The sequence below is a fragment of the Pundamilia nyererei genome, unplaced genomic scaffold, assembly GCF_000239375.1.
Source record: "Pundamilia nyererei isolate P.nyererei 1_Seehausen unplaced genomic scaffold, PunNye1.0 scaffold00107, whole genome shotgun sequence".
Taxonomy (NCBI): domain Eukaryota; kingdom Metazoa; phylum Chordata; class Actinopteri; order Cichliformes; family Cichlidae; genus Pundamilia; species Pundamilia nyererei.
The window spans coordinates 1,300,739-1,322,662 of record NW_005187508.1 but is presented as its reverse complement, the minus strand read 5'-3'; the positions used below and the strand labels follow the sequence as shown (position 1 = coordinate 1,322,662).

At 40.9% G+C, this 21,924-nt stretch overlaps 4 protein-coding genes across 5 annotated transcripts in view; 1 reads left to right on the top strand and 3 right to left on the bottom strand.

Annotated features, from left to right (window-relative positions):
* Window positions 1-9,694, bottom strand: part of rpl9 (ribosomal protein L9) — a 16,789-nt gene extending 7,095 nt beyond the window's left edge. Inside the window, exons 1-2 of the mRNA XM_013912920.1 lie at window positions 9,690-9,694; window positions 7,603-7,607 (exon numbers count right to left, since the gene is read on the bottom strand). The gene's annotated coding sequence lies outside the window, so the exon portion shown is untranslated. The remainder of the gene's footprint in view (window positions 1-7,602; window positions 7,608-9,689) is intronic.
* Window positions 81-6,088, top strand: lias (lipoic acid synthetase). Its single transcript, XM_013912919.1, has 12 exons — window positions 81-121; window positions 1,228-1,400; window positions 1,649-1,818; window positions 2,637-2,730; window positions 3,320-3,400; window positions 3,576-3,732; window positions 3,995-4,052; window positions 4,133-4,261; window positions 4,511-4,656; window positions 4,740-4,810; window positions 4,885-4,996; window positions 5,876-6,088. Exons 2-12 carry the CDS (start codon window positions 1,317-1,319, stop codon window positions 5,929-5,931), a joined length of 1,158 nt encoding a protein of 385 aa, XP_013768373.1. The 5' UTR covers window positions 81-121; window positions 1,228-1,316; the 3' UTR covers window positions 5,932-6,088.
* On the bottom strand, window positions 7,648-14,306 carry ugdh (UDP-glucose 6-dehydrogenase). 2 transcript variants are annotated; one of them, XM_005741146.2, is made up of 12 exons: window positions 14,058-14,306; window positions 12,942-13,103; window positions 12,390-12,491; window positions 11,784-11,984; window positions 11,510-11,707; window positions 10,474-10,621; window positions 10,294-10,388; window positions 9,955-10,085; window positions 9,556-9,695; window positions 8,560-8,651; window positions 8,343-8,453; window positions 7,648-8,217 (listed from the first exon to the last, which is right to left on the bottom strand). In XM_005741146.2, exons 2-12 carry the CDS (start codon window positions 13,101-13,103, stop codon window positions 8,107-8,109), a joined length of 1,491 nt encoding a protein of 496 aa, XP_005741203.1. In that variant the 5' UTR covers window positions 14,058-14,306; the 3' UTR covers window positions 7,648-8,106. The 2 variants fall into 2 exon arrangements, with proteins under 2 accessions (XP_005741203.1, XP_005741204.1); XM_005741147.2 differs by having other exon boundaries at window positions 14,243-14,306.
* Window positions 14,307-15,937: 1,631 nt separating this feature from the next.
* On the bottom strand, window positions 15,938-21,852 carry map9 (microtubule-associated protein 9). Its single transcript, XM_013912910.1, has 14 exons — window positions 21,555-21,852; window positions 21,368-21,458; window positions 20,361-20,882; window positions 20,113-20,279; window positions 19,912-20,005; window positions 19,438-19,505; window positions 18,896-18,957; window positions 18,642-18,804; window positions 18,275-18,298; window positions 18,212-18,232; window positions 17,957-18,118; window positions 17,724-17,869; window positions 17,250-17,385; window positions 15,938-16,084 (listed from the first exon to the last, which is right to left on the bottom strand). Exons 1-14 carry the CDS (start codon window positions 21,624-21,626, stop codon window positions 15,965-15,967), a joined length of 1,848 nt encoding a protein of 615 aa, XP_013768364.1. The 5' UTR covers window positions 21,627-21,852; the 3' UTR covers window positions 15,938-15,964.
* Window positions 21,853-21,924: the final 72 nt, after the last annotated feature.

The window sequence follows — 21,924 nt, the reverse complement described above, 5'->3', positions numbered from 1 at the left end:
AAAAAAAAAGGTTAGAAGCTACTCTACAGACAGGACATAAATACATCTGTGTGGAAAACTGATTTTCCCCTTACCATTGTCGGGGAGGTCGACAGTTTGGCTGCTGAGAATGGTCTTCATTCTGTAAAGAGACAAAATAGGTGCTTTCAACTCTGAAAAGTTTGACTGGCTCTGAGATTCAGGCTAAAGCGTGTATGCCTTTATATCTGTGATTTTAACAGCTCCACAATGACTGTTTACTAAAGTTCGGACTGTGAGATACAGGCACACCACACTGGTGTCAGCAAGCTTTAGCTACAATGCTAACAGAAGTAAGCATTAGATAGCCGACCAGCTCCTTTCATGAGATACCGATACAGTAAAAACGTTAGAAGTTGTTAAATAACACCTGGAGCCGCGCAAACGCCATGTTTAATATGAGCATTGTTGAATCCGCTGTGGGCCTCAGCGCGTACAGAGCGCCAGGCCTCAAGCATCAAATCTGATTAAAACTAACATCATATATCCCAACAGAGCTAAAGTAGGCTACAAATACAGATTATGGTGAGAAGTGTAACATATTCTCAGTGTGATGGCTCATAATCGAGCGAAATATAGGTTTAAGAGACATAGATGTAGTTAGATGAAAGCAAGGCAACAATTTTTCGGTTATCCTCACCTCGCCGGTAGCAGAGGAAAGGAGGAAAGGACGACGTCACCACGCAATTGTACGTGCCACCAGCAGGCATTACCAGACGATCGAGGAGCGCATATTTTGGATGTAAATATTTGAACAGAGGTGTCGCAAACCACCAAAAAGATTCCAAAAGTTAAAGAGCAGCGTTTTCTGTTGTTATTTTTTTAAGGCAAGCTTTTCAAACATTTTATTTAGCTTTGCTGCATTCGAGTGGCATCGTACAGTCTACATTCAGCACTCCCAGAGACGCGTTCACTGTCACTTCACTGCAAAGGGATTTCAACATTATAACTGATTTGAATCTGATTCAATTTGTTAAATAGTATTTAAACATGTTTTCATGTAAGTCCCTTTCAAATTATCATCATTAATGGCCATCTTTTAGTCCATCTGTTGCCTTATTTTGTTTTAGAAATTTTTTAATGCTGCCATAATGTTATGTTCCAGCTCGTCTAGTCTTCATTTTAAAATATATCTATAACCCATTAAGTTCGTAAAAAAAATCACCTACGTTGAAATTTTAGCTCATTTTTAAAAAAAAGAATACTTTCCAATTCTGTCCGCTTCACGTGAAGCACCAGACCAAAGCAGTCGTTCGCCGAGGTGCTATCCCAACGTTAACCGCCTGCTAGCCAAAGTCATGGCGCTACTCAAGCAAAGTTGTTGCGTAGCGGGTCGTTTCTCCACAAACCACCTGTGGCTGAGTCCCAGATGCATCCCACACGTGAGTAGTTAAATTCACAACTCAGTCTAACAAACTTTGGCTCGGATAGTCTATTAACAGCTCCAGCCGGTGAAAAAATCTGACTGCGGGCTTCCCAGCTGGGTCTGTCAGGAGGCCTCTGACAGATTGTATGTGTCTAAGCGAATATGTAGTTTAGTAGCCGGAGTCGTGACCACCTTGTCAGTGTGAATTGCCGTGTGTAGAAACACAGAGAAGCTCCTGAACTAATCGTCAGTGTTGCTCTGCAGGTTTACACCAGCTGCTTATCAACCAGACCCTCCCCGGAGAGAAGTGACAGAAAGAAGGAGCTGCTCAGAGACGACGGACCTGACCTGCAAGACTTTATTTCAGGGGAATTATCTGAAAAAAGCAAGTGGGCTGAGTACAAAGGCACCCTGAAGAGACAGAAGGGAGAGAGGTGAGGCTTTCAGGCCCCGGGGAGCTTGAGCTTTGGTTTGAGTCCATGTTAAGATGCTGGCATGTCTGAGTTTTAAACTCATGATCACTGACAAAAATAAACGGACTGCATTTCACTTGTAGCAGCTGTTGGATTATACTAAATGATAGGTCGACTATCATTTAGTATAGAAATCAGCATCTGCACGTTTATTTTGTTCTGTTAATGCACACAAACAGAAGCTGAGTCTCTGAGTCCAAAACTTCATCACAAACACTGCTATAAGCAACGCTGTTAAAGCTTCAGTAAAAGCTAGTCAAAATGTTTGCATTAAACATTCAAATGGAAAAATGGATTTCAGAGGAAATATAAAAGTGTTTGTTGGATAATGAGCTGTTGGCCTGCTCGGCTCTACCATAAATGTGCAGACACATGCTATAGAGAACAGTTCAACACCATAATGAGCATTAAAGGCGAAGTCGACACATGCAAAAAGTAACGGGCGCTTGGTTAGCGCCCTGCAGCCAGTCACAGAAGATGCAAGTGAAGTTGAGATTAAGAAAATGACTGTTTAGTAGCAAAACACATCCAAATGCATGCAGGATTTTTCATCATAGAGCTCAAAATACAGATGAGGACAAAGTTATTACATGTAGGGGCATCAGGCAGACCTGAGAGCCTGCCACTAATTCTCAATGAGCTCTTCCCCGCACTGCAGGCTCTGACCTAGCAGGTTTCTTTATTATTATCAGTAAACGTTTTTTAGCAGTATTTAGACACAGATACTTAGAGATGAGAGCACTGTTAGACACCGAGCTGTCTGCTGTTGTTCCTGTCAGGCTGCGGCTTCCTCCATGGTTGAAGACTGAGATCCCCATTGGAAAGAATTACAACAGGCTGAAGAACACCCTGAGAGATCTCAACCTTCACACGGTAAGTTTTCTGTCTGTAAGTTGTCAGGCAGCCCAGCTGCTTTTTGGCTGCTGTTAAAGAAATGTTTGAGGTGCAACTAATGTGATCTTTGAAGGTCTCCGCTGATTCGCCTTCACACTGCTGTAGCACTGACGCACTTATCAAAATATTGCAGTTTCTCAGCTCACTGAACGGCACATGCTACGTTTTTGACTATTCAACCTTCAACAGAAAGGCTGAAAAATGTTTAATAAGATAAGAAAGAAATTTTTAAATTCCCGTGTAACAGCAGCCAAAACATTAAACAGCCCATTAAAACAGTTTAAATGCAGTAGGATAGCTCAAAAAATTCCAAAGCTTCCAGCACCCAGTTTGGATTTCAGCAGATGGCTGCCCCTTCCTGAGCCTGGTTCTGCTGGAGGTTTCTTCCTGTTGAAGTGTTTTTTGTGTTGTTGTTTTTTTTGCCTTCCCTCTGTCACAAAGTCCTATCTCATAGGAGCTCATCTGGTTTTGGAGTTCTTTCTAATATTGTTGGGTCTTTACCTTACGATATAAAGCATCTTTAGATGACTGTTGTTGTGATTTATGAATAATCTGTCTGTTATCTCAGGTGTGTGAGGAGGCCAGGTGTCCGAACATCGGGGAATGCTGGGGAGGAGGAGAGTACGCCACAGCCACAGCCACCATCATGGTGAGTCTCTGCTGCTCTCTGAATTTACTTCCAGTTTTTGAAGAGGGCAAAGAAGCACTTTAATCTTTAATATTCACCATCTGTTCTTTTATGAACTGGCGCTGCCATATCAGTGTTTTGCATTTGTCTGGATTCTTTGTTCTATTTTAGCGAGATAATGTATTTGTGTGTGTAGCTGATGGGAGACACATGCACCCGTGGGTGCAGGTTTTGCTCAGTAAAGACAGCACGTCAGCCTCCGCCTCTTGACCCTGACGAGCCGTACAACACAGCCAAAGCCATCGCCGCCTGGGGACTGGATTACGTGGTCCTCACCTCGGTCGACAGAGACGGTACTAGTTTCTTACCTTACTGTATCTGCATGAGTCTCTTGCTGTTGTGCATCAGCAAGAATTACATGAGTGACGATCAACTGCATTGCAATTTGTAGAATTTAATAACATAAAGCTGTAAAGAAATCAGACTGTTCTGGTTTTAACTTTCAGTTTACAAATACAAAAATGTCCACAAATTAAAGATAAAATTCAAGGCATTTTCAAAATATTATATATCATATATATCTTAGATTTTTCTTCTCTCTGTATTTTTGTGCAGATATTGCTGATGGTGGAGCGGAGCACTTTGCTAAGACGGTTACTAACCTGAAAGAAAGGTAAACACGACTCCGCCCCTTTTGGATTTATTACATTATCTGAATGTCTTTGTAAAAGCAACTTTGATCCTGCCTGCTAGAAATCCTCAGATCCTGGTTGAATGCCTGACTCCTGATTTCCGTGGAGACCTGGCAGCGGTGGAAAAGATCGCCCTGTCGGGATTAGACGTGTACGCCCACAATGTGGAAACAGTGCGCGAGCTACAAAGGTACTGAGGGATTTTTAATAGACTGTAAGTCCTCAGAGTCAAAATCTGAGCATCTAATTTCTAGTTCTGCCATTAAAAAGCTTAAATTCATGGCCATAAACACACATTATAAAGCAGGCTCGTGTGAAGTATTGTTAAAGTTAATAAAAACATGCAAGGTCGTTACGCTGCAGTAACACATGTTGACCAGCAGGTGGTGCAGCAGAGACATTTCTCAGATGCACAGTGATGTTTGTCGTGTATTTACAGGCATGTACGTGATCCCAGAGCAAACTTTGATCAGTCTCTGAGCGTCCTGAAGCACGCTAAAAAGGTCAAACCGACGGTGCTCACCAAGACCTCCATCATGCTGGGGCTCGGAGAGACTGACCAACAGATCGTCAGCACTATGACGGGTGTGTAGTCCGCTGTCTCACGCACACACACATTATAAAAAATCAGACCAACTCTACAGTTTTCTGACAGGATGTCGTTACAGAGTTGCGAGAGGCAGAAGTGGACTGTCTAACACTCGGGCAGTACATGCAGCCGACCAAACGCCACCTAAAGGTAAACACTCCTACTGCTGTGCTGCTGGCTACAGACACATTCACTCTGACTCTGTGTGTGTCTTTGGGATTTAGGTGGAGGAATATGTCACTCCAGAGAGGTTTGCCCACTGGGAGAAAGTTGGCAGTGATATGGGCTTCACCTACACAGCCAGCGGACCACTGGTGCGATCCTCCTACAAAGCAGGTGAGAAGTGATGTTAATAAATGTTTATTAGTATTTTTTGGATATATTAATATTCAACATGTCCAGCCAGTGTGCAAAGAATATTAAATCATTAATATTAAATCATAAATATGAAAATCATTTTAGTTACATATTTTCAACTTTGCACTTCTGGAAATATATTATAGACTTTGTCAGATAAACATTGCAATTTTTTAATTTTTTTTAAAGAGACGATCAGGTGGGGAAAAGAGTGCCTAATGAAGTGCACAAATCATCCTCGTGACTGTCCAAAGCCAACTAAGCCAAAAACATTCAAATAAAAGTGGAGATATTAGGTCAGAGATAAAAAATAAAAACAAAACACTGTGATCAGGGATATCAACTATAAGCATAATTATATGATTGCAAAGACAAAAGAGAGACAGTTAATTTGTTTCAGTTAAGAAGAGAAATCATGTTATTAAACGTGGCTTTGCATTTTCAGACAAATTCAGCAGTAAAACTTGGGCCAAATCACTCAATAAAAATTAGATCAATTCAAGTGGTGGAAATGAGCTTCCTCTGAAGGGCGGGTGGGCTCCCCCTCAGAGACAGGAATGTAGAGCTCAGTCATTTGGAAGGGAATCGGTGTGGATCTGCTACTCCTCCTCCTCCTAAATGAGGTATTTTAGGTATGTCCTATTTAGAGGAGGACCTGGGGCAGACCCCACAGTAGCCTTAAGAGGTTATCTCTCTCAGGTGAATTGGGAATGCTTCAGGGTCCCCCATGGAAGTACTGGGATAAGTGGGCAGGGAAAGTAGGTTTGGGGATCTCTGCTTAGACTGCTGCTCCTGTGAACGGGACAAGAAGCAGAGGATGGATGAATTCAGTGCATTTCTTCTTTTCTTTCTTCACAGGCGAATTCTTCTTAAAGAATCTACTGAAGAAGAGGGAAACAGAAGCAGCAGAATGAGGAGCCTGCTGTGTGCGTTCAGCTGTACGCAGTGACAAAATGAGCTTCGTCCATCTGTAACGTAATGCACCGATTTAAAGTACAGCACAGGAAACATGTTTAATATTAGTACAATGTTTGTGGGAGGCATTAAATAAAGCTACAGAAGTGACAATAACAGACTTGTAAGTACAGGGACCATACTCTAACTGCTGCTCTGTGTTCCCTGAGAAAAAGCCAGAGGGCTGCATTTTAAAGAGACTATCAAAGAACAAACAGCAGACACGTTGGGTAACGTTGGTGTCCACCAACTCACCCAGCTGTCAGGAGCAGAGGCTGTAATTTGCTTCCGCTCCTTGGGGATTCCTAAATCCCATCCCTCGTCTCAGTGAACTTTGGGTTTAAAAAAAAAAAAAAGCTATGTTGAGACAACGCCGGTCTCTGCGATTCTTTTGGTCCTGGTAGAGATCACGCTGAGATGTTTCCATGTTTTACACAATCCTTTTATTACCCATTATTCTTACAGATGCATCTGGAGATCCGCACACTGCAGTCCTATGCAGTCCTATGCTAAAGGCTGATCTAAAGAACTCCACACAACAGTTGCAGTTATAACCTCTGGTCTCCTCCCCCCTACAGTAAACACCCCCACAATGGAAATACACTAGTACAGTGGCTAAGGGTGCTGACACCCTGACCCCATCTCCTTTTAAGGTAGTGTCCCTTTGCCTGCCCCTCACCCTCAGTAATTCTTGCTTCCTGGCCCAGGTTGATTGTCCTCCTGCCCTGCACCCCAGCTCTTTGTTCCCATTCCAGGCCTTCTTACACCCATTAACGGCCATATTGTAATATTACAATCAATCCCAAACTATATTCTCTTTAACTATGATGTATATTAAGGAATCTATTCTCAACAGCTACTGACCTTTAACAGTGGGCTCTGTTCACGATCACCTTGTTGTGGAAGTTTTCGATTAAATAAAGCCTACAGACGAGCAGTAGCTAACATTCTTTAATCCAAACACACAAAGACAACAGACAACCAAGTTGGTGGAGAGCCTGCATGACCGCGGGGCAGACGGTCAGCAGAGTCTCCCTGAGCCTAGCATGGCTCCCAGTTAAATACCTTCTTCAGGAACAAAAGGCAGTACACAGCTGTTTCACACCTTAAGGTTCACACTCCCTTGCTACCTCCCAGAGTCCTTGAAGAGACAAAAGACTCTTCCTGTGGAGTTGTCTGCTTCCACCAACTTCCTTACTAGACCCCCACCATTTGTCTTACTGTATGAGTGTGAGACTTGTTAAAATCCAGTGGCACCAAGGTATCATACAATAAAATAATGTGATTAATACATAAGTAAAAGAAATTCCTATACAATCTTCATGTCTGCTTCTTTAGAACTGATTTAATGAAGCAGGATCCTTTTTTTTTGATCAGTCTTGTGATACAAAAACAAGAAGCACCATCCATCCTGTACTGTGTGTAAGAAAGGTACAAAGCAAGGGCAATTAGCCTCCCAGCAGGTAAATGGGTGGCAAAAGATTTTGATACCCGTGTATTTGCTGAACAGCCAATTTGGAAGAAAGTGCACTTTTTCTAGAGTAAAACAGTGTAAATGTCACAGCTGGACAAGAAAGATGTTTGTGCTGCACACCGATCAGTTCAAATGTACATTGATATTTATAGAAATAAAAGTCTTAAACGTCACATTTTTGCAGTTTGTCATTTCTTAATTATTTTATTATTACTTTTGAAACAGACAAAACAGAAAAATTAATTTACTTGCATTGGCCCTTTTGAGTAAACAGCCACAGATATTGAGGACAGACTAACATACAGTAGATTTATAAAAAATACTATAAGTATAAAATTTGTGATTTAGAACAATAGTTGATTGTACAGTAAATATAACACTCAGGCTGATAGTGTTCATCAGAAATCAGTCCAACAGGTGTACCTGATATGTGAAATGTATAAAACTAACCACATATGGAATGCTTTAATCAAAAACAAAAAACAATCATTCACAAATTTTGGATTCAAGGATCAGCAGCTCTCATCCAATCCCCCCCACACACACTGTTCATCGGGCATGATACAGCATCTGAGGGAGAAGGATCTGCATTGTTTCACCAGCTACAGGGGGGAAAGGCTAGGAGGAATCTGCTGCATGTTGAGTGATGAAGAAATGAGTTTCAGACTTTTGCTTTGCTGGTGGGAACGTCGCTGGCAGTGATTCGAGGACCAGCAGCTGCTGGAGTGTAGGGGATTCGTGCTGGTGTCACCTTTTTACCGATGGTCTCGATCTGCAGACAGGAAAACAAACAAACAAACAAACAAACAAAAAAAAAAACTTAAATACTTTCTTTGTTCACACAGATTTGGATTTTTACATGGAGGGGTTGGAACTTTTTTTTTTTGTAAATCTTACCTGGAAGCCAAGGCTCTGGAGATGAGGGTGAAGGTGGTCCAGCACTCTGCGGCCATCAAACATGAAAGCCGGCTTCAGCATGTTCTTGTAAATCTTATCGTAGTCCAGTTCCTGTGGTGGATTTAAACAGATATGACTATTAAAATGTTTTCTCACATATTCCTCAAATACGAAGCATTTAAAAAAAATAAAAGTAGTAGTAAAATGTAACTGGGACCTTAAACATGTCCCACTCTGTGCAGATGACCAATGCATGAGCGCTCTGGCAAGCCTCATAAGGGTCTGATGTCACAGTCACCAACTCAGACACTAAAAATGAAGAACAGTTCAAACAAATTAGTGTTAGTGAGTGCTGCTTTAGTTACTGATAAAGCAACTGAAAGTTACTGAGATCTCAGTGGCATCTAAGAGAAGCAATATCTAATGTGGTTCTCTGCTACAGCTGCCTGCTGTTTGTGAGGGACAGCCAATCAGAAGAGAGGAAAGACAAACACTTTCTGCACCAAGGCCCAGTAAAAACCAAACAATGATCATTTTGAAATGTGAATTGTACCAAAGTTCAAGAATGAAAATATGGAGCAGGAATGGAGCAAAAACAGGCGATGTTTAAGAAGTTTAGTCGCTTCTGACATGGTGTGTCCCTATCCTATCTTAGGTTCTCTTGAAAATGTCCTTTACACCCACCCAAAGATAACATTGGTGGGTGTAGAGGACATGATATACTTTGTTGGCTTAAATTCTCCCCAACAGACAATTTGAACTATTACAGCACAGTCAGAGTTACAGTTTTATAAATCTTATTAAATACATCCTGGAATTCTGGTTTATTTTCAAGTCCTATCAGATTTTATTATCAGAAAAGGAGTAGTCATTTAATAGTTTTGATCTTAAAGGTGTTTGATTATAACATCATTACCTCTCCTGTCTGCATGTAAAGTGTCAAGCTCGAGCCTGTAACCAGTTTGCTTAGCAATGCCCTGTACAAAGGTAACACCACCCACAGAGCAGCATCTCTATAGCTCACTTATTACCACATTACAGTCATGTTTATTTAAGCTGTCTGCAGCCAGGTACTGAAGTGAGCTGAAGGTGTCTTTACACTAAACCACCTGGTTCACTCATACAGACATGAAGTAAATCAGGGTGTTGACAAAAATAAACTACACAATGAGTTTTTCAGTACTGCACTGGAAACTGCAACCTGCACACACACCTCTCTCTGGGTTGTCCTCGGAGATGCTGGGCTGGGAGAGGTCGTGAATGATTTGCTCTTTAAGGACTTTGGGGTCATAGATGAACAGCTTGGCGCCCTCATCCATCAGGTACTTAGAAATGTAGATACTGGACGACTCCCTGAAGTTACACAACACACGTGCACACACAAACACCTTGATGTCAGCTCCAATCGAGGTTACAGTTCACAGATGCACATTAAAGCAGTCAGCAGTGACTCTGCAGGTTTTGTATGTACAAAGAGCAAACCCAGGATTTGAAATGGGCTCTTCATTATCCTTTCATACACTGAGGTTTATGATTAACAAAAGTTTAACAAAGCCATTTCAAGTGAATCAAAACGGGAAAGAAATGGCCAAAATAAAAGGAGGAGACCCACCTCGTGTCACCCGTGTCCTTTTTGAAGGAGAAGCCCAGCAGGGCGATCTTTTTGCCGGTAACAGTGTTGAAGAGACAGTCGATGATCCTGCAGGCAAACCGTCGTCTTTGGTACTCATTCATGTCGATCACCTAAAAAAAAAAAAAAAAAAGTGCTACTGTCACTACTCAGTACTAGATGTACAAGTTGTTTAATTGGAGATAAACAGTTATGTCCAAAATGTTCTGCATTGATTCTGCCACAAAATCTCCCTTAGCCTAAGGCGAAGTGTTCAGTCATTCAGGAGAGGCTCTGACTTCAGCCACTACTCCTCCTCATCTAAAGGAGCGTCGCTCTCACCTGCTGCCAATAGGAAGCCACCTCAGGCAGGTTGAGGGCCTCGCACAGATACACCAGATTCAGCACATCCTTCTGGAAACAGCTTCCACCGAAACCTGTACGAGGCATCAGAAACAGCAAAGAGATGAACGGGAAACATTCGTACGTGTTCAGCGGATGTGAAAACAAACTGTCTCTCACCTACGCTGGCTTTAAGGAACTTGTTCCCTATTCTCTGGTCCATGCCGATCGCCTTGGCCACTTCCTCCACGTCGGCTCCAGTGGCCTCGCACAGAGCACTGATACTGTTGATGCTGCTGATTCGCTGTGCCAGGAATGCATTAGCTGCCTGCACACAGACACACAGGAATACTCGTTTAGCTCTGTGATAAGGACAAGTACTGTGATAATCACTTACACACTTCTCATACACCAGGCCACTCAGCGATGACAGAAGGAGACTCACAAATCCAATTAAAAAAGAATATTTTTTTTATCAGATGAAAAAAGACCTGAAATTGAGCCGTGGTGTGTGTAATCAATGTGATCCGTAGTGCAAGTGAATGCACGAGTCAAGAGATGGTGCATTCAAGGACATTTAGTCCAACAAGCAAACCAAGAAGCCACAGAAATCAAATGTGACTCAGGGCAGGAGAGACGCCCAGCAACTAACTCCAAGAGCTTTTATAGAGCACTGGCACTGGGCGAAGATGTTACTGAATGGAAACATTCAGCCAGAGCGCTTCTCAATTTCCTGCATAAAAGGACCGCTTCACAGACAGACTGAAAGGTAGGGTGGAGTGGATCGTCTCACACACATGAAATAAATAACTAAATACAACGTTTTCGCTAAATGAGTAACAACTAGCTGATTAAAATTGATCATAGAAATTAATTGACAGCACAAAGTAAAAGTTGATGTCTTAATAATTTACACAGTTTATTTTCTACAAGCAGAGTTCATCTATCTGACCCTTTTTCCATGTTTTATATACCCTTCAATATACGGATTAAATAAAGAGCAGCTATTTGGAAACAGATTAATAAACACAAATCTAATCTATGTAGTTCTGGTAATTTATTTTTTTATTGACTGTTAAATATTAAAAATATTAATCATGAGATATTTTCCAAGAAAACTGGCCTTTTTTTTGCAAACGATTAATAAATTGCTACAACAACCAACAGATTTACGAAACTGTTCTCTGTGGTCGACCTCACCCAGAGGTTCACTCACCAGCTTTGAGAGCTCAGATGACCACGTGTTGGTGGTGATGATGCGCTCCTTGGGGACCCAGTGCTCATATACAGCACACAACGCTCTGATCGCCTTTTGACCTTCAGCAGTCTCATCTCCACCAATCAGGACGCGGTCTGGCTCCTTCAGATCCCGCACCGCCGTTCCTTCTGCGAGGAACTCTGGGTTGGACAGCACCTGTGGCGGCAGCACAACTTTAGAAACAAGCAGCTCAGCAAAGGTCGGAGAGCTTTGTTCACGTGACGGTACGCACTTGCAGGTTGAGGCTGGGTTTGGTGTTGGCGTCAAATATCCGTCTAATGCTCTCGGCGGCGCGCACTGGCACCGTACTCTTCTCCGTGACAATCTTGTAGCCGTCGGACATCTCGACAATGCGCCGGGCGCACGCCTCGATGAACTTCAGGTCAGCCGCGCGACCTTTCCCCATCCCGTAAGTCTTTGTTGGGGTGTTCACCTGGAGGAGTGCAAGGAGAGGTGCAGTTTAATTATGTCAGTGGGCCAAACAAGCAAAACCGGTGTGTGGTGGAGAACCCTAATGAAATTTTGGTCGATCATTATCGGCCTGTGTTGAACTGTATATTTGGAACAAGATAGAAACTTAATGCAGAAAGGAGAAAAGTGGAGTAAATTAGAAACTGTGTCATTACAGATCCGTTACACATCACAGCTGAGCAGAACGTGTTCTGCATAGCATGTTACATGCGTTGCTGAAAAGTTAAATAATAAGGCCACAATCTCCTCTTTTAAATACAACTGAAGACTGACTGACAGACATCTTTCACTTATATTCAACCACCGAATATCCAGGATCAGTCGGGCTCTAGGGCTGTGTGTGTGTGGAGCTAAATGATGGACTCACAGAGATAAAGACGAGGTCTGCGTCCCTGATAGCCGAGTCTATGTCTGTGGAAAAAAACAAATTTCTTCCTCTGCATGATTCAACCACCTCCTTCAGTCCAGGCTGAAATGGGAGGAAGTGAGAGGCCGTGTTAGTAAGACAGCAGGAAAAATAAACGTTAAGAGTGCAACACCAGCTCACAGTGACCACTGACTAACCTTAAACTACTCACGATGATGCAATACACCGTGGTCAGAGTTGACGTAGAAAAGTTGCAACACAGTCTGGAAGTAATTTAGGTTTCATTTTGTCCATGAGGTGGAGCAATATTTAACAAAAACATTTGCCTGGAACTGTTGCCTGGCTACACCTACTCCTTTAACACTTTAATGAATCTGAACACTTTACTGCTTTTCTGAGATGCTGAATATTAATCTCAAGCTGCACATATCAGGATAATAGCCTATGACCTACTCCTGCTTGTTAAAGTTTAACCAGATCTCTAATAATTAATCTTGTCCTACTATCCTCAGCGCCACGTTTTTTTGTTTTTTTAAAATAATGGCACGCTACCTCATAAATGGGCAGAGTGTCAGAATTCCAGGCCTTGATTCGGGACTCATTGACGTCCACAACAGTCACTGTGATTTCCGGGCACATCTGGGCGATGACGCTGCATGTTGGGCCTCCTACGTAACCCGCACCAATGCAACAGATCCTCTTTATTTGAAACATCTGGGGAGGACACAACACAGAGCTATAAAGTTATCAAGTGAACACACTTCCCTGCAAATAAAGAGATAAAGTACCCATCAAGCAAGACTTATTTGTACACATTTCAGTGCTTGCCAACAGCTTATCAGTGGGTTTGCCAGATAAGAAAATAAGAGGAGGGGGTCCCAAGGAGTCCTGGACAACTTTTGCTCCAAATCACTTAAAAAACAATTTATAAGGATTTGAAGATGAAGAGTAAGTAGTAATCGATGATCTCTCATAATTTCAGCTTCATAACAATACAATCTTTGTCAACAAAATCTTTTTTTAAAAATGAATTTGCTATCATGAAAGTCGGTATGTATATGAAAAAACAGTGGCTCAAATAGTCGAGGACAAACCATTTTAACAGCATCTCAAACATATTTCTAATAGTTTAAACGTTATAGATCCAGTTTCTCTGCAGATGATGACTGGAATATTAGTGCATAAGAAGCAAGTAAAACGCTACCATCCAACTATCAAAATTACAGTAATGACTAGTTCCGTCACAGGAAAATAATTGCTTTGCTGATGCCTCAACTTTACAAGTCAGGTAAGCTGATTCCCTGTTACACTGAGAGGGGAGTGGCTCCTCCCAAATAATTTGATTTTCTGTCTAAAATCCTCCTCGGGAGTACTTCACCTCCTCGGTGGTGCCGCGGTAATAGTTGCCAGGTGCACAGTTGTAGCCTGGTGGAATATAAAGAGCCTTTTATTGCAGCTCAGCCACGTCAAGCAGAGATGAAAAATGAGCCCTTTATCGGTGATGCCTTTCACTTAGTTCGCGTTAGCTGCCCCGCGTTGATGTGGCACATCGACAGGAGAACGATGAAGCTACTTTAAGTTCTGTTCCTTCAAACAGGGAGAACTAAACACGAAAATGAATGAGTGGGTAAGTGTTTGTTGTCAGCGGGTTAGCTAACGGTTCGTTACCTCTGCCAGCTCGACAGTCTCTGAACTTCAGTAATGCGCAGACTGTGTTAGCTCTTCCGCTAAATGTGTCCTGTCCCGGCGTCAAACCCACGGCCACGGTTCCGTTACACACGATAAATGAAAGCAAACCAGAGCTCGACGTATAAAAACCACACCAATGAAATCTCTGCAACAACTTTCCTCACCTGGACCTCAACCTAAAGTGAAGCGCTTCTTCGGAGAAACCACTATTTATTTACTGGTCAGACTTCCGGCATCATACCTTCAAAGTAAAAGCATTTTACACCGTTATATAGAGAGCTGTGGTTAGAAGTTTACAGTCATCATGGACATGAATGTCATGGTAGTTGTTCTTTTTCCGAGATGAAATAATTGTATAGTAATCATCTTTCATGACTTAAGACAGCAAATATTCGACTGACCAATTCTCAGAACAATGCAAAGCTCCATGGAACTCAGTGGAGATCTAAAAGGGAGAATCATAGCTTCATAGTCAGGAAGGTCTCTTAGAGCCACTTCTAAACAACTGCAGATTCCAGGGTGATTAGTTCAAATAATTGTACAAATTATTCAAACGTGTCACCACTTTGCCAAGGTTAGGACGAAAACCCAAACTGTCACCCTCTATATGAGATGAAATTGGTTCTGATGTTCAGCAACAACCCAGAGACCACTAAGAATCAAGCCTGCCATTAAGAACTGCTGGAATATCAAACCCCTAACCTCAACCCTGTTGAAAATTTGTGAACTACAGTTAAAAGTCAACTCCATGCCAGGAAAGCAACCAATTTAAAGTTGTTTTTTTAAACCATGTTTAGAATTCTGTCAAATAAATGAAAGAAGCTTGAAGCATTTCTGAGATGCTGTATTTGAATCTCAAAGGTGAGCATATCAATACAGCCTATGACCAACTGCTGCTAGTTAAAGCTTTACCAGATCTCTAACAATTAATCCTGTCCGACTATCCTCATATCAGCTTTTTAGATAATGGTATCATGAATGAGAATTAACGGGACCCATTGACCTCCACAACAGTCACCGTGATCTCTGGGCACATCTGGGCCTCCTACATGTCAGTTAATTCTCTAATTCCATTTGAGCTGTGAAAATAGGAGCCTGTGTAAAACAATTATTCAATATTTAGTTAAATCCCCAGAATTAAAACAGGAAGTCTGCACCTCAAAAATCTACTGTGGTGGTGTACAGAGGCAAAATACAAAAACCTGTCTTCCTCCAAATACTTATAAACATAACTGTGGGTGAGAAGTTATTAAGTAATTACTGAAATGCCCTTACAATACAAAAAAAATTAATCATTTGCAGGTTTGTGAGTTCTTCTTAACCTGACGACAAAAATAAACATTAAAAGGGAATCAGCAAAAACAACAACAACAATGTTAACTGCTTTACTGCACATTCTCATGTTAAGCCCTAATTGTCTATTGTTTTATTGAAATTTTTATCTTAACTTTTAATTCTAAGTTGTTTTTCAACTGTAATTTCAATCATAATATGATATTTAATTGGGTGTAACGTGTCCTTGAGTGCCTGTAAAGGGCCTTTAAATACATTCATTATTATTATCATCATTATTATTATTATTATTATTACATGCTAAAGCATAAACATATTTATAAAAATAATCAAATACAATTTTAAAAAATTAAATACATGAATTTTTCCTTGACATATCACAAAATCATTCTGTCCCACAATTGTTTCCAATTTTGCAAACATCTGAGTTAGAAAACATATAAAAATATGAACACACACTAGATCTGCTGTCTAATACAAAATCATATGAAAGTAGCTGTCAGAGGACAACATACATTACTAACTTGCATTTGCAAAAACATGTAACATAGCACCAACAGACATTACACGGGTGTTATGTTACATTTTATTCGTCATCTTCGAAACGGTATGGTTTTATTTGGGGGGCTCCATGGTGGAGGTGGGCTGTCTCCGAGTATCTCTTGTATCCGTCTCTCTTCTCTGCGTCTCTTCTGCTCTAGATCTTTTCTTGCCTAAAGAACAACAAGAAAATCTGTGACACTAGCCACAAGGACAAGGACTGCTCACACATACAATATATTCAAAAATACTAGATTTGTACACCTGATAACAACGCCTCATACAACCAGAAATTAAGAAGACCGTGGGACAGTGGTGTGAACCTCATATTTAACTTAATAAAAGTTCAAATCAATTATGTATGTAACGGGTAGTGACAGGGATGATGTGATCTCGTCTCTATAAATTAGTCTGAACATCGAGGGGGAAGATGGACTTCAGGCAGACAAAACAAAGCTCTGAGTCAAAGATCACGCCCATTATGATCTCAAGACATGTGTACAATTTCATAACTGTGGTCTTGCTGTGAAAGCTCTATGAAATGGAGAGAGTTACTGCGCTACGAGTCACGCACATCCAAGGCAACACAACAAAAAACTCCGAGGTCAGGAAATGATTACTCAAAGAGGGAGTAAGGCTGGATATACAATACTGGGCAAAAGTCTTGAGCCATACCTGGTGCAATACCAACAAGCTTGAAAGTCAATATTTCATACGAATACTTTTATTACTGCATGGTGATCCACAAGAAAAAACAAAGAAATCCTCTAAAAATGAGTTCAAAAATGTCCAGCAGACCTTCAGAAAGCCTGGAGATTTATCACTCAACACCAAGTCTGGCTCCTTGGAAGCAAAATATAAACAAATGAGGGATGGATCAACAGTTTTGCACAGTACTGTACATATTTAATTTGAGCTTTATGTGTAAAATGCAGGCTCATTTGGCCAAAAAGTTACACAAACAAAAATATATATTTAGATGCTGATTTAATCTACAATCTATATAACGTAAGGTTCTGATCTTATTAAGCTATCACACTTTTTTTATTTTAAAAACTTTCAGAAAAAATTCTCAGAAACAGAATGAGGTAAAAGCATTAAATCAGAAGAAATTCACTACATTTTCATTAAAGATATGCTGAAACAGTTGGTTGAACTTTCAGATTTTCCCCTCCTGAGCAGTGAAATCTGTCAGTGATCTAAGTAGTCACAAAAGAAGAGTTCACACTGGAGCCTGGTCGCGACTGCTAAGCGAGAGACCATCTGTCTCATGAACAAAAAAGGATGCGGCGAGCAGCACCTCAGATGCTGGTAATAATCATTAATAATTCTACTTACCAGCCAGTTTTCATACACCTCTAAAGCCATTTTATCTCTTTCTTCCTTCATGTATTTCTCCTCCTCCGCTTTATTTTTGATTTCTTTGCGCTCTGACGTGAATTTGTCATCGATAACTTCTTTCTTCTTTTCACACCTTAATCATGTTTAAAAAGAGGATTAAAAAATCAGTATACATGACTTTTCTGTGAGGTTTTTGGAAATAAACAGTGGATGAAGATCTGAGCTTTGACTGCCATCTGGTGGGCGATATTTTTCAACCCGGCACCACAGCTGTTACAAGTTTTATTAAACATATATGCACATTTAAATCTATGTATTACCACCACTAAAAGCAAAGCTCAGTCATCTTTTGGATCTGTTGTTCAGACCATTCTGCAAAAAATGAATTCTCAGTGCCTTAAAAAAAGAGATATCTCTTTTCATCACCTTTAAATAAATGGGAGAAATTAATAATGAATGATTTCCACTCACCAGTTAGAAAAGGCAGACCTGCTGTCCCTTTTTCTCACCTCCTCCTGTTCTTTGTTTTTAAGCTTCAATTTATTTTCAGCCTCCTTTTGTTTTCTGTAATTCTCTTTTAGCAGATGATCATGCTCACGTTTCCATTTCTCAAACACCTTTAATTGTTATTAAAATACCAAATTAACCTCACGGATACACACAAGCAATCTCATTATAGGTGTCAGAGTGATGTATGCTTTTACCTGTTGAGCAGTCTGCCTTTTTTCTTCTTTCTCCTCAGCTGCTTTTTGTTCTTTTCTAATCACAGCTTCCTTCTCTTTGGCCTTAGATTTGAGGCTTTCTGCCTTCTTTTTCTTCCAAGCCTCATAGAACGCAACAGCATCTTCTTTTTTAGCCTCCTCTTCCTGTTTGTTTTTTGAAAAAAATTGAAGAGCATCCATGTAATCTTTAAAGCTTGTAAGGTGCTCTGTAGTTTGTCTAAAACACAGATGACTCACCTTTTCCTTTTTTTCTTTCAACATGGCCTCTTTCTTCTTCAGTTGCATGTTCTCCCTCGACTTTTCCTTCTTCTTTTTGAGCCATTCCTTGTAAAAGTGAGGGTGGATTTTACTGGACTGAGAATGTGCTTTTGATACTCTGAGGCCCGCTTAACACATACACACATTCATTCAAATCTAAATGTTCAATGTGCAGTACATTGTTTTCTCCCAACAACTCACACGATTACGAAACACTCTTTTAATTTAGATTAGTAAAACCACTGCTACTCTATATTTAGCTGCATGGTTCTTCGGAGCAGTGCTGAGTAAGGTTTTCATTGTCTTTTACACACAGACTTTTAACTGTAGATATAAGGGTACGTCCACTGCATGGCTGACAATGTAAAAAAAAAACTAGAAAAGACAACACCCTCAGAACCACACTGACCTGATAAATGGCAGCTCGGAGGGAATCTGCTTCTTGTGGCTGAGACTCTTGTAAAGAGACTTTACGGTCCAGAACTTTGAGAGACCCCAAATACTTGGACTCCACTTTCCTGGAGCATGCACTCTGAGATCTTGGAGTGGTCTTAGAGTGAGAACTCAAAGTCCTAATTTAAACAAAACAACAACAGAAAGGCCAGCTAAGTGATCAGGTCTGCTTCACACATAGAGCTCTGCTACTGCAGCTTGATTACCAACCTTGCTTCAACAGATTCCTCAGAGACATGAGAAAGATGAGCTGAGGGATCTCCTGAGCATCCCTGGAAGGCAACAATGCACAGACTGAGCTCTTAGACTCTTGAAATGGAAGCAACCAGACTTGATTTTAGTTCGTGAAGATGTTTGACCTCTCATCCACATTCTTCTATGTGTTCAGTCTGGAATGCAGCGTAATGACGCATGCCTTGATTCATACCTTCAGACCCTCATGTGACCTTTAATAATTACAAGGTGGGTCAACAACTCTCAGGACCACCTCCAAGAGGACGACCTCGCTATAGGTTACACAGAATTCTCCATCAGTTTTTAGAACATAAGAAGCCTCTTGGATGACATGTGTAACGTCTTCACAAACCTACAAAACAGTCCTGTTGCCTCAACTCAAGCGCTTAAGACTACCATCAGCCGAGTGACTGAAAACCCACACAAACTGAAGCTGGAGCTCTCCTCAGAATAAGCTGTGATTCATTAAAAAAAACTAAACTTCACAGCGACGTTACACAGTGCAGAATATGTCTTACAGTAAATTCTTCAAATGATGTGGAGTAGTTCCTCTCCTGCTCTTTGCTGTCATCAGAAATAAAGCCATCTAAAACAATAAAACAAATATTAAGAGCATTAATTAGACATGTAGCAAAAATATTGGTTATTTTCTTTTGACTTTTTAATGATTATTATAATGAGGATTGATTGATTTTTCTCCCACGGTAGGTTTAAAAAAATATATATATATATTTAAACAACACATTTTTCTACATTTTTCTAAAGTCCAGATTTTAATGAATATTTTTTGTGTTAAATTTTGCTGCCCAAGTCGGTGCATAACTAATCAATAATTGCATGCAAACTCCAATACCTATAAATATAAAAGTATTTTTATTCTCGTCTTCCTTACGATTTGCTAACGTCACACCATATTATCTGTAGTTGCCCTTTTTTAAATGTCCTGAATAAAAAGAAAAAAAGGTTCTGAAGATTTTTTTTATGATCATTACCTTTCGATCCAGAATCAACAGTGGACTTTGTGAGGAGTGCAGACCGTGCACTCTTATTTGAAGAGGGTGAAACTGTGTGGTCTCCTTCTGTCCACTATGATGAAACAACATCACAAACATCCTCTGATTATGAAAAGTTTCATTTTAGTTTGCAGCTTAAAACACTGATTAACAAAGCACAGCTGGACTGCAGATCCTTACAGCTATGGTGCCAGATGTATCAGTTGAGAGAGGAATTGATACAGAAGAAGTCTGAGGCCTGCTGAGATCCTGAAAGTCTTCAGCTGGCTTCTCTGAAGTGTGAAAGCTCAATCTTAGGGTCCTTTGCCGGGGTTTAGGTCTTGGTGGCTCCCTCTCTGAAACACTATCTGAATAGTGACAGGTGTAAATCTAAATGTAAAATCTGCACTGATTCCTGATAGCAGTATTGTGTATTAAACTAAACAGACCTGCTGAAGCTGTGTGGTTCAGGTCACATGTTGATAACTGTGAAGTCTGTGAGCTTTCTTCAGCAGCAGAGCCGCTCTTTTGCTCTGGCCCTGGAGTTTCCACCACGCTGCTGTCAGACGGTAACGGTAAAGGCATGTCCAGGAGAGTATCGTCTGATGTTTGGTATGACAGAGATTTACTTGAGCTTTCTCTTGTGATCTGAGGATCAGCTGAATCCACACGAGCATTTTTAAACTGTGCGTCATCTGTGGAGCGTTGTGAAGATGCTGACCCATTAGAACTATCACGTGCAGCCGTGTGTGAGGCTAGGGGCTCGTTTTTTTCTTGTGACTCTGACGCAGTGGTGCCGTTGGAGGGAGAGCTGATTCTTTTTGTTTTCAGGAATGAAACTTTCTTTGTCCTCCTGTGTTTGTCTTCATCATCTGAGAGGTCAAAGTTGTTAATGATTTTGGCTTTATTCTTCCCAGCTTTGAGAGAACCTGTCTTCTTTTTTCTTAATTTAAGGAGTCTGTTTAAAAAATCTGAAAAACAAAAAGATAAACTGTCAACACACTCTTTGTTGTTGTTGTTGTTTTTTTTTAATCAATCATCTTCTTCGCTCCCACCTTGCCCCTAGCATACCTTTCTGTCACACCAACCCTCTACATGTCCTCCTTCACTTACATCTAGGCAGCTCTACCTGCAGCATCCTTTATCCAGTGTATTCACTATCCCTCCTGTGCATGTCTTCAAACCATCTCAACCTTCTCTCTAGCTTTGTCTCCTGACAGCCTAACCCAAGTTGTCATTCTCAGTCGCTCAATCCCAACATCTCCAGCTCTGCCACCTCCAGCTCCACTTCCTGTCTATTTTTCAGTATAACGCTCTCTAAACCATGCATCACAGCAGGTCTTACGTCCATCTTTTAAGCCTTCCCTTTAACCTTCGCTACTATCCCTCTGTAACAAATGAACTACTCCATTCACTTAGAGTCCTTTTTAGATATAATAACGCTTTTTCGTTATACCATCTTCATCTTCTTCGAAGTCGTCAGAGTAGGTGTACTGATCTGTCTTGGCTTTGGTCGCCCTGGCAGAGACAGCAGCCTGGAGTTCATCCTAAAGCGACATAATTTCAGGTTAACATGATTCTCCTTTAATAATCAGGTTTAACTGAGCCGCTCATTTCTTATTTTGTTTAGAAACGGTCCTTACCTGAAATGTTGTTCTTTTAGATGTTTTCGGACTTTTTGAATAAGCAAGAGTCCCGTACTCCTGCTCGGTCATCCTAAAGCTGTGAACAGCTCCCTAAAATGCTAGCTGGGGTTCATTCGCTCGAGCTAATTAGCCTCTAAACACGTTATTAACCTCCCGTGCTGATCTTCAAGCTTAATCACCTATTCTATACATATTTTTATGCCGATGTATAATGATACAAGAGACCCTAAAGCCACGCTAGCATACTGAAGATACTGTGGGCTAGCGAAGTTGTTGATGGTAACCCAGGGAAACAGTTCCGTTTTAGCACTGCGCATGCTCAGAAGACTTAGGACAAGACTTGTTTCGGAAGGAATATGTTTGTTTA

What these genes read in the sequence shown, in the direction of transcription:
- map9 (XM_013912910.1), bottom strand. Translation starts at nt 21,626, where the DNA reads ATGACCGAGCAGGAGTACGGGACTCTTGCTTATTCAAAAAGTCCGAAA. An exon ending in ATACATCTGGCACCATAGCT is followed by an intron (nt 20,006 to 20,112) that starts GTAAGGATCTGC and finishes GTTTCATCATAG; the next exon opens with TGGACAGAAGGAGACCACAC. An exon ending in TCCGAGCTGCCATTTATCAG is followed by an intron (nt 18,299 to 18,641) that starts GTCAGTGTGGTT and finishes CACTTTTACAAG; the next exon opens with GAATGGCTCAAAAAGAAGAA.
- lias (XM_013912919.1), top strand. Translation starts at nt 1,317, where the DNA reads ATGGCGCTACTCAAGCAAAGTTGTTGCGTAGCGGGTCGTTTCTCCACA. An exon ending in GTCCCAGATGCATCCCACAC is followed by an intron (nt 1,401 to 1,648) that starts GTGAGTAGTTAA and finishes GTTGCTCTGCAG; the next exon opens with GTTTACACCAGCTGCTTATC. An exon ending in GTTACTAACCTGAAAGAAAG is followed by an intron (nt 4,053 to 4,132) that starts GTAAACACGACT and finishes CCTGCCTGCTAG; the next exon opens with AAATCCTCAGATCCTGGTTG.
- ugdh (XM_005741146.2), bottom strand. Translation starts at nt 13,103, where the DNA reads ATGTTTCAAATAAAGAGGATCTGTTGCATTGGTGCGGGTTACGTAGGA. An exon ending in GTTCCTTAAAGCCAGCGTAG is followed by an intron (nt 10,389 to 10,473) that starts GTGAGAGACAGT and finishes TGCCTCGTACAG; the next exon opens with GTTTCGGTGGAAGCTGTTTC. An exon ending in CGAGGACAACCCAGAGAGAG is followed by an intron (nt 8,652 to 9,555) that starts GTGTGTGTGCAG and finishes CTTCATTTTTAG; the next exon opens with TGTCTGAGTTGGTGACTGTG.